This window comes from Siphateles boraxobius, unplaced genomic scaffold (assembly GCF_051911475.1).
Source record: "Siphateles boraxobius isolate OS27281-9 unplaced genomic scaffold, OSU_SipBor_1 46, whole genome shotgun sequence".
NCBI classification, from domain to species: domain Eukaryota; kingdom Metazoa; phylum Chordata; class Actinopteri; order Cypriniformes; family Leuciscidae; genus Siphateles; species Siphateles boraxobius.
Genome location: NW_027509097.1, coordinates 9496517 through 9508194, shown reverse-complemented (window position 1 = coordinate 9508194; position 11678 = coordinate 9496517). Strand labels below are relative to the sequence as shown.

Sequence of the window (11678 nt, the reverse complement as noted above, 5' to 3'; positions counted from 1 at the left end):
GATTAAATCCGTTGATGGTCTTGTTGGATAGAGAGTCTGCCGCATCCGATCTCTGTTGCCATGGAGACAGACGGTGACTCTGCCGGTTTCTCTCCGTTCAGCACGTTCGTTGGATCGTTTCAGGCGATAGTTGCAGATACCTGGTTGCGGCGCTCAGCAAGCTCTCTGCTGAAAACAGAAGGTGTGAGATACACAACATCGATCGTACGGTTACGGGCAGATACTCTCTGATCAAATGACAGGGTGACATTCAGATTTTATTCAGAAACTGCCGTTTTCTTCTCAAGACCTCAAGCAAAACAGACAAAAAAGACAGAGCTGGGCTGAGATTATAGAACAGCAGTTATTGGAAAAAAGCTTCTGCATTACCATGTTTTGCATCTTTATTTTTGTCACTCGGTATGTCATATACATGGAATATATGACATACATATAGTTTTGACATCTATTATATTTTTTCTTCTTTACAGTAGAGAAACAACATTGAGATGACACACTATTTGGTTTCTAAATTGAAGCTTTTTGTTAAATAGTGGCATATAAATCCTTTTCGGTACCTCTTAAGATCAACATCCCACTAAGTCTTCATTCTCTCGAATCTATTCACATTGTGTCGTCAGTAATGCAGTGTTTTAAGTTCAGTTGTCAGTAGTGGTAGTACTTCACAATGCAGTAAAATAGTTCCAAAAGTAAGTGTCTTGCTCAAGCGGGGACGTCGCAGTCCCATCCACACTACCATGGAGTTTCCAAAGCAATCTTTTCATTTATCCAATCAGCTCCTGGGATATGTGAGGCAGGCCACACCTCTTACCCCGTTGGAAAAGGAGCTGTCTTTTTTTTCGTCCCCCACAAATGGAGTTTGTAAACCGTCCCCCTGCTGCGCTTCCCCGAAAGTGGAGAGATCCTCCTCTCCTCCTGTAGCCTTGGACAGCAGATTGGCGGCGGACTGCGTGGTTTTCGCCCCTGATCCCAGTACGGTCATAGAAATTACAGTCTTTGCTCTCCTAGAGCTTGTGCCTGATCCCAAGGCCGTTGTGTAGGTAACAAGGCTTTTGTGTTTGATTTGGCCCCTTGACATCAGTGCAGACTCGGAGCAGGTGAGTGTCTGTGGATCCTGCACTATCGTAGAGGAGCTGGCAAGTGATCGGCTGGGATTTGCCACAGCCACAGGATTGATTAGGTTGTAGCTGGAAGCTCCCCTGCCCCTGTTGTGCAGCTTGTTCCCGCCTCCATCCCCAAAATCAGGTCCCTGAACCGAGGGGATAATGGGTACGGAGTGGGCTCGGAAAGAAGGGGGAGGAAAAATGGTTCCCTGGTCAAGACGAGTGCACGGAACATCGGTGTAGCCCATCTTTCCTTTAGAATGGGCGGAAAGCATTATTTGCATATTCAAATTGCAACGGCTTTGTTGATTGCTTTCCGAGTGGGACTGGCACCTAGAGAGCGAGAAACCGAGAGAATTAGTACTTACATCTCTTCAACACTACACTGATTTTGTCCATTACACATGAAAGAAAGTGCTCGGCCACTTAGAATGTAGTGAAACAAATTTTATAGCCTAAAAAAAACAGTCACAGCAGAGATCAAATTATTTCAAGATGGTGGGAATTTTGAATCTCAGTGTAATTATGTATAATCTGCAGCTTGTGCTGTGTGCCTGTGGCAGAGTATCTGCAGGGTTTTTAAAATCAAATTTAAGGCTTTTTAAGACATTTTCTTTAAAGGTATGTACAAATAATATCATTTGGGTGGGGTAGAGGAAGATTTATGGTAACATGCAAACCATAAAATGACAGTAAAAACCACGATTTAAACAACTTTACAGTTAAAATAATAGGTTCAGAAAAAAAAAAGATTTATAAAATGATAAACCAGATTTTTCAAGAAAAGGGATTAGATAAAATTATAAATTATTGTATTTTAAAATATTAAATATAAATAAAATATTTAAAATGACACACATATTTACACACACACACACACACACACACACACACACACACACACACACACACACACACACACACACACACACACACACACACACACACACACACACACACACACACACACACACACACACACACACACACACACATATATATATGGCTAATCTTATCCAATTTGTTTGATAATCAAGACCTTTCTTGTATCATTTAAAATATTTAAGAATTTTTATGAATTATGAAATTTGACTGAACTGAAGACTTTTTAAGGACCCTGCTGCATAAGTCACAATGAAATGAAAGTAGAAACAGAACAGAGTGTAAGGAATTACTGAAAAAGAAAAACTATTAGGACAGGAACTTGGTTCTCTTACGAGAGTATCTCTCGTACTGCGTAATATCTTACGCTATGGGAAAACCTCTTTTCCACGAGATATTGAAGCCAAAAATTATCCTTTAATTTTGATTAATGTAAAACGCTGTGCGGCAGCGTGCAGACATAGGCAAGACGGCTCGCGCGCCTATTGGCTGCCCTGCGGCAACAGCAGCAAGCCTATCGAGAGAGGCCCTGCGTGACGTGACATCCAATGGGGGTGCTTCGCGCCCATTTCGTCGCGTCCCGCCAGAATAGGCGTGGCCTTGGCCTATAAATACGCTCGACAGGTTGATACAAACTGATTTTCAACTCTTCAGCGAAGCACTACTGCATCGCTGGATCCGGAGTGAGAAGCCGCGCCGTCTGATTGTAAGCCTTCTGCGGGACGAGCCTTCGAGCCTGAAGTCGCTGGCCTACACCTCGCCGCCTTCAGCCGCCGTACCTGCTACGCTTTCCGGCGTTCATATCCTTTTCACTGCTGAGTGTGTGTTCGCCGCTGCGACTCACACTCTATCTCTTGTTTTGTATCTGTTCTAAAAGAGCAAGCGTCTTTTTGAAGACGCTTCGTTCCTGTGGAACTATTGCCATGGTGACTCTGAGGACTTGCCTGGCATTTTCTCTCCGAGTCTGCACTCCCGCCCGCTGTAGTGCAGCACCGCAAAGCGCCGTATTCAGCGGGTCCTCGAGCCTTCTCCAGCCCGTGAAAGCTCGCCGGTTCGCCCGCCAGCTTCACCAGCTTCAATCGAGTCGCTCACTGACGGACAACGGCCGCCGCGCGCCGCCGCTTCCGCCATTAGTGACGACAAGATAGCTGCATCGGTAGAGGAGGCCAGCTATTGCCATGGTGAGTGAGACTCCCGCCCGCTGTAGTGCCGCGCCGCAAAGCGCCGTACTCAGCGGGTCCCCGATCCTTCTCCAGCCGTGAAAGCTCGCCGGTTCGCCCGCCAGCTTCACCAGCTTCAATCGAGTCGCTCACTGACGGACAACGGCCGCCGCTTCCGCCATTAATGACGACGAGATAGCTGCATCTGTAGAGGAGGCCAGCTGCTATATCCCCGCGTCGGACAGTGAGGATTGGGCGAGCTCTGTGGATCTCCCCCTTCTGCCCGCGAGTCGTCAGGGAAACGGGCCAGCATTAAACCGCGGCTAGCTTTCTTTACGTTATAAGAAAGCTACCCCGCCCCCCGTGGGCATGCGTCATCGGCGAAATGAGGATAGAGTGTATTTTTAGTCCCGCCGAGGCCGGACCAATCTCCATTTCTCAAACATTTCTCAGTTCCTCTAAGTTTGAGCGGCTGAAAATGTCAATATTGCAGCAATGAGCCTGTTGTATAACACGCACGCATGCAAACAAACGCCAACACACACAAAACTGTGATGACGCTCTATTATGTGCTCGAGCTATTTTAGGCTTTTGTCGTTTCCCCCTGTGGTTCAGTGGCGAAACCTACAGCCATCGCACGGGAGACCCCTGTTCGATCCCAGCTCTCGCAGCAGATAAAATTTAGTCTCGCCGCGGCCAGACTTGCACTGATACTTTTCGCTCGTTCAGTTCCAAGAAAATGTGACTGTTCCAGTGTATTTTGCAGTAAACAAGCCGCTACCATGGCCCGCTTGCCTGCACACAAATGCTGTTTCCACGGCGACCCAGAAAAATCACATAAGCAATGTATTGTCTGGTATTCCGGCCACAGCCGATGGTGTTTTGAGTGTAATAAAAATGCCCACAGCCCAGTGTTCATTTCTACACACAAACACAGCCCGCCACAGTGCAGGGCTCGCACATATGAAATCGACTCATGTCAATTGTGCATTAAATGTAGTGAATGTGCCCACAACCCAGTGCCCACAAACACTACACACTGCATGTGCCACGTTTTCTGTAAAACGAAACCAACACACATACAGTCAGCTAAGACCCACGGTGTTTAAGTCTTGCCGCGGCCAGACTCCACCGAAACCTCTCGCTCGTTCAGTTCCAAACAATGTGACTGTTCCAGTGTATTTCGCAGTAAACAAGCCGGTACCAAAGCCCGCTTGCCTGCACATTAACGCCATTTTTACGGCGACCCAGATAAATCCAATAAAGAGTGTATTTTCTGGTGTCCCGGCCATAGCCGATGGTGTTATGAGTGTTGTAAGAATGCCCACGTCACAGTGCCCATTCCCACACACAGACATAGCCCGCCACAGTTCAGGGCTAGCACAAATAAAATCGACTCATGTCGATTGTGAAAACGTAGTGAATGTGCCCACGACACAGTGCCCACAAACACTACACAGTGCGTGTCCCACGGTTTCTGTAAAAACTAAACCAACACATATTCAGTCAGCGCAAGCCGACGGTGTTTTCAGTGCAGTAAATGTGCCCGCTGTCCCGCGCCCACATTCACTCACAGACACGCTGAACCCTACGGGGTTTGTCCCGCTCGTTCTCTCTCCACAATTTGTCATAGAGAAAGCGAGTGCGAACAGGCTGCCCGCCGTGATCGGCGCGCCCCCCGCCTCGCGCACTTTAAACACAGTGTTCATGTCTCAGCACACCGAAGCTCTGCAGCCGCCGCTGTGCCGCGGCCAGAGCCCGGATATCATTCTGCCTCTAGCTATCCACGCGAATGCATGGGCAATGCTTCCCGGGGTATCAGAATCGGTGTTGAACACTATAAAGAGAGGCTATTCGCTACAGTTCGCTCGACGTCCCCGCCGTTGCACGGCGCGTGTCGAAACCACGGTGGACAATGAAGTATCTCATCTACTTCGAACCGAAATAGCGAAACTACTGAGCAAAGGGGCCATAGAACCTTTATCTCAGGCTCAGAGCGAAGGGGGTGTATACAGCAGATATTTTCTGGTACCGAAAAAAGACGGGGGTCTCAGACCCATTCTAGATCTGCGACAATTGAACAAAGCGCTTCTGAAACGTGAGTTCAAAATGCTGACAACCAGCAAAATCCTCGCGCACGTGCGCCAGGGAGACTGGTTCATGTCAATAGATCTGAAAGACGCCTATTTCCAAATACAGATTGCGTCACGTCACAGGCGATTCTTGAGATTCGCCTTCGAGGGCCAGGCATATCAATACACAGTCCTACCGTTAGGCCTGTCTCCAGCACCCCGTATATTCACGAAGTGCATGGACGCGGCTCTCGCACCCCTGAGACTTCAGGGCATGCGAATTTTGAACTACTTGGACGACTGGTTGATTCTAGCTCGATCACGATCAGATCTCATAGAACACAAGACCGCATTACTCGAGCATCTCGAGAATTTGGGTCTCACAGTCAATTGGGCGAAGAGTTCGCTGTCTCCCAGCCAGAAAATCTCCTTTCTGGGAACAGTGATGGACTCGCTGTCTATGACAGCACGTCTGTCGCCGGAGCGAGGACTGAACATTCAGCGCGCCGTGAAATCCTTCCGCCGCGGCTCTATAGTCCAGCTCAAACGGTTTCAGAAAATGCTGGGCCTCATGGCCTCAGCATCTTCAGTACTTCAGCTGGGCCTGCTTCGCATGCGCCCACTGCAGTTATGGCTGAAAGCACGAGTTCCGCCCGGGGCTTGGGCCGCTGGTCTGTTTCGCCTCAGGGTCGACAGGAAATGCGTCTCGGCTCTGAAACCTTGAAAAAAGCCGACTGGTACCAGTCAGGCGTGAGTCTGGGGACTCCCTCGAGTGTGATGGTGGTGTCCACGGACGCCTCCACCTCGGGGTGGGGAGCGCTGCTCGAGGGCAGACCGTTCTTTGGCCAGTGGTCAGAACGGGAGAAGCTCCTACACATAAACTGTCTAGAAATGCTGGCAGTAGACAACGCGCTAAGGCGTTTTTGTCCCCAGATAAAAGGCCGCCACGTCTTAGTCCGGTCGGACAACATGTCAGTGGTGGCGTACATAAATCACCAGGGCGGCGTCAGGTCCCGAAGCCTTTACAGGCTGACGAAACGCTTCCCTGGGCTGGGCTCAGCACAACCTGCTTTCACTGAAAGCAGCGCATGTGCCTGGTCACCTGAATCTGGGACCAGACAGACTGTCCAGAAACAATGTCCCAGCAGGGGAACGGTCGCTGCACCCGCAGACGATCCAACTGCTGTGGGAGACATTCGGCAGAGCGCAGGTGGACCTGTTCGCGTCCCAGGAAAACGCTCACTGTCCGAACTTTTTCTCCAAGAGCAGGGACGCGCTGGCCCACGTATGGCCCCGACGCCCCCTCTATGCTTTTCCCCCCGTCTCGCTCCTGCCTCAAGTGCTGGAACGAATCAGGGAAAATGGATGCCCAGTGCTGCTCGTGGCTCCGCTATGGACGAACCAAACCTGGTTCCCAGTCCTGATGCAGCTGGCCAGCACTGCCCCGTGGCCGATACCGGTGAGGATAGACCTCCTCTCTCAGGCAAAGGGCTCGATTTGGCATCCTCGCCCGGAGTTATGGTCCCAACATGTGTGGGCCATCAACGGGTACCCGCTAACCTCCCGGAGGGAGTGTTAAACACGATCACGCAGGCTAGGGCCCCGTCTACTAGACGGCTCTACTCCTCGAAATGGTCAGTGTTCTCTACCTGGTGTCAAGCTCAGGGCTTTTCACCCGTAGACTGCGGGGTTACGGAAGTGCTCTCCTTCCTTCAGGAGCTGCTGGATAAGGGTAGAACCCCGTCCACGCTCAAAGTATACGTGGCGGCCATAGCTGCGTTTGCAAAACCGACGTCTGGCCGGTCACTGGGGAAGAACGACCTCGTCGTGCGATTCCTCAGGGGAGCTCGGAGGCTGAATCCTTCCAGACCTCCCTCAGTCCCTATGTGGGACCTTTCTACGGTTCTGGAAGCCCTGAAAGGTGCCCCATTCGAGCCAATCCATTTGTCAGACATGAAGCACCTGTCTTTCAAAACGGTATTTCTTGTGGCTCTTGCTTCAATGAAGCGCGTGGGGGACTTGCAAGCGCTTTCAGTAAGCGCGTCCTGTATTGAGTTTGGGCCTAATGACTCAAAAGTCATACTCAAACCAAGGCACGGGTACGTGCCAAAATCCCTCAACACACCGTTCAGGGCCCAGGTTATTTCCCTGTGCGCCCTCCCGGTGAACAATGAGGAAGCGGATGCTAATCTCTTTTGCCCCGTCAGGCCGCTGAGGGCTTATGTGTCCCGCTCGTCTGTCTTCAGGCAGACCGAGCAGCTCTTTGTTTTGTTTGGCGGACGCTCCAAGGGACTGGCCGCATCAAAACAGAGCCTATCCAGATGGATAGTCGATGCCATAGCGCTGGCTTACACTTACAGTTCTCCTGCAGTGTCCTTTGGGTGTCAGAGCGCACTCCACGAGAGGCGTGGCCTCTTCGTGGGCGTGGTCTAGTGGGATTTCCTTGCATGATATCTGTATGGCGGCGGGCTGGGCCTCGCCGTCTACATTTATAAGGTTCTATAACCTAGAAGTTCCCGCCTTACAGGCCAAGCTGGTGTCGGTCTAGAATTCAGTACTATCTGTCCCGCTGCGCCGGCGCAGAATGCTGAGTTTTGATTGAGTATCGCTCACTGATCGATGGAACAGCTCCATGGGTGTTGAATAGCCCGTATTTTTGCCCAGTTCAGGCTGAACGCGTTCACCCTGTCTGCGGGATATACTGTTGACATAACTAGCTCCTATGGGATGCTATTTCGTGGGGAATGATGCTGGTAGCCTCTCTTCTCCGACTCTCTGTGAGTCTACGGTGATTATGCACTATATGAGCCCCGGGCTACTGCCCTTGGGACTTTGGTGTCGGATCCCAGTACGCACGGCGTCTTACATTGTGTTCCCCATAGCGTAAGATATTACGCAGTACGAGAGATACTCTCGTAAGAGAACGTACTCGGTTACTAACGTAACCTCGGTTCTCTCTAGAGAGGGAACGAGTACTGCGTATCTTGCCGTGCATACAACAGCGCTGGTTCGCTTCAGCGTTGAAAACCAGTTTGTATCAGCCTGTCGAGCGTATTTATAGGCCAAGGCCACGCCTATTCTGGCGGGACGCGACGAAATGGGCGCGAAGCACCCCCATTGGATGTCACGTCACGCAGGGCCTCTCTCGATAGGCTTGCTGCTGTTGCCGCAGGGCAGCCAATAGGCCCGCGAGCCGTCTTGCCTATGTCTGCACGCTGCCGCACAGCGTTTTACATTAATCAAAATTAAAGGATAATTTTTGGCTTCAATATCTCGTGGAAAAGAGGTTTTCCCATAGCTTAAGATATTACGCAGTACTCGTTCCCTCTCTAGAGAGAACCGAGGTTACGTTAGTAACCGAGTACGTTCTATGCGTTGAACGGATTTTGAAATGTCAGCTTGGCAGGCAAAAATGGAGATTGCAGATTAATTTAAGCTTCCAGGGTTAAATAACTGGACAAGTTCTGCATACGTCACCAGAGATAACTCTCTCGTTTTCAACGAAAGATCGAATAAAGAAAAAAAAGGAGAGATAAATATATGCACGGATGAATTGTTCCTATAACATGCATTTAGAAAATGGATAGACTTTTCATTTAATGCAGACTTCAACACTGAGCACTTTCTCTTTTCCGATGGCTTTATCATAGATTTAAGCCAGTCTTATCAAAGCCTGTGTATCCCTCACCCAGACCTATGATTTTATGTAGACCACGCTACTTGATTTAGCTGTGGTTTTTATCTGCAAGAGGAGACTTCTTATCAAATGCAGCACACCTTGTGGTGAAAGAGCAAAACATTTTTTTTTGTTGAGAAACTGTTCTGGAGAAACAATCAGATCTTACGACGTGACCCGACCCGAGTTTATCTAGGATTTTGTCAGATGTAAAATCATAGGAAATATTGTGTCTTTCTCGATGTTGAGGATTCAAACTAGCACAGTTATCACACTCTCATCTAAACCTTGACAAGATGACATTTAAATATAGTTTTACATAATACAAAATCAGACACATAAAAAATGGTATGCTTTGTCACTTCCCAGAAACCCCAGCTCATCTAACCACTGAGTTATTGTCTGACATCAAAGACTGTTAAATAACAGGGCTTAAATAATTGAGCCCTATAACACAATGTACGGGTATTAAAAGTGTATTCTAGCTGCAGGTTAATCCGGCAGATCTCAGCAAATCAAAACAATATCTAAATATAACTGCACCGATAGCACACACAGTTTCAATCCATATTTCATCTCTGACAGGTAAATATGTGTCTTTGCAGAATCTTTTTTTATGTATTTTTTTTTTATATATAACACTGACAACATTCTGTGGGGGTCCTGCTGTCATAGTGAGGGGAATAAGCGAGCTGTGCGTGCCCATCTCCCCCCCCCCCTCCTCATTCCGTTTTTTTTCACCATTAGACTAGAGGGTGTCTCCATGGCAACAAGAGAAAGGTTCGGGGATGGTGTTGGTGTTTTAAAGCAGTTAAGTCTAGAAATAGGTCAGTTGAGCCTCAGCCTGTCTCTCTCTGGGCCGGCCAAGACTGGACTAAGAAAGGTTCAGAAAGACTTATCAATATTTAATTAATCAAGAACAATAATAACAATAGCTGAATACCGTGGACCCCTATAGAGGGGTAACCCACTGGTTGTGCTTTCAGACACACTTAAATTACTTTAATTAAGCAAAAGTCGAGGTAACCCAGCAGACTTGACAAAAAAAAAAAAAAAACGATATCCCTGCTGCTGACACACTGAGAAAAAGAAAACCCCATTCTATAAGCGTGTTAGTGCGTATGTGCTTGATCACATCCCTTAAATGAGTCTCCAAGCTCAAAGCGGCACTGTTTAAGAATGTAAATTATGGAAATAGGTCAAATAGAGAGAGTTTGGCAGTGAGCAGAGTTTACAAGTCGCTGTGAAGCTGGATCAAGTTGGCATGGTAATGAGAACATTGCTTGTAAATTCTAGAGTAAAAGCCTGTTCACACCAACGACAATAACTATAATGATAACGATAAAGACGTTGTTCTAACAAGAATAAAGAATAGTTAGAATTACTATAGTTGGAATCACTTTCAGACCCATTTTTTCTAGCTGATAAACGATAAAAACAATAACAGCTTACCAGAATTCATCCTGCTTTAAAGAGCTCGAGCTTTTAAAGTTACGGACGACAGAACTGCAGCACACGCATAGCATAAACAGAACGTTATCGTCCACTGGATGCTAATATAGTTATTGTTTTACCTATCTTTATAGCTATCATTCTTGGTGTGAACGGACCTTAAGTGCTACTTGTGCACATACACCATATAAACGATTAAAAAGATATATTGCTCATGCCTGGGTGAATAGTAGTCACTGAGTTTTGTTTAAGTTTAAAGACGTGCTCAAAAAAAAAAGCTCACTGTGACGGAGAGCCAGAAAGCACAATGTTTTATTTCGATTGTAATTGGACACATAAAAAAGTAGACATTTAACAGTTAATTTTTTCATATTTCTTAAGTCTGTATGACCAAAAATGACGGAGTATTTAAGGTCTATTTTGCTGCTATGTGAAAAAAAAAATGAGCAAAACGTGGCGGCGCGTTTTAGACCCCAGAGGGTTAAAGCTCCAGTAGGTAACATTTGTAAACAAATATTTGTTAAAACTGTCATTATGTCCTGAAAGTAGAATATTAGACAGATAATCTGTGAAAAAAATCAAGCTCCTCTAGCTCCTCCCTGTGGTCCTACTGCCATTTGCAGAAATACACCGCTCCTGGTCAGAAACAACCAATCAGAGCCAGGAGGAATGTCTTAGCAGTGTCAATCACGCTCGTGTACGCGCTGACCACCCCTCTCTTGCACAGCGCGAGCGCGTAGCGTGTTCTTGACTCTCCTGTTCGAACTCGTTCATCCAAATGAACGAATCTTTTTTCGAGTCATTTCGTTCATTCAACGAACGAAATGACTCGAAAAAAGATTCGTTCATTTTGAACGAGTCTTTTTCGGAGTCATTTCGTTCATTCAACGTACAAAATGACTCGAAAAAAGATTCGTTCATTTGGATGAACGAGTTCGAACAGGATCACGAACGTGCATCACAGAACAGAGCAAGGCGAGCATTTGCGCTTATAAAACTTAAAGTTTTTTATTTATTTTTGAAATGACCGATCGTTTCGCTAGATAAGACCCTTATTCATCGTCTGGTATCGTTTAAAGCCCTTTGAAGCTGCGCTGAAACTGTCATTTGGTCCTTGAAACGTTTGTGTCCTATTGAAGTCCATTATATGGAAAAAAAGCCTGGAATGTTTTTATCAAAAACCTTAATTTCTTTTCGACTGAAGAAAGAAAGACATGGACATCTTAGATGACATGGGGGTGAGTAAATTATCAACAAAAGTTTTTTTTTAAAAGTGAACTAATCCTTTAACGTTATCTTAGTAACTATTTATAACTTATAGAAAGAGTGCAAC

The 11678-nt window shown here is 47.1% G+C and overlaps 1 protein-coding gene across 3 annotated transcripts in view; it reads right to left on the bottom strand.

The window, feature by feature from the left end:
• Nucleotides 1–236: 236 nt before the first annotated feature.
• nrg3b (neuregulin 3b) overlaps nt 237–11678 on the bottom strand; it is a 222679-nt gene continuing 211237 nt past the window's right edge. For all 3 annotated transcript variants that reach the window (XM_077200685.1, XM_077200684.1, XM_077200686.1), the window contains one exon: nt 237–1436. In XM_077200685.1, coding sequence (XP_077056800.1) covers nt 773–1436 — 664 coding nt within the window. In that variant the 3' untranslated portion in view covers nt 237–772. The remainder of the gene's footprint in view (nt 1437–11678) is intronic.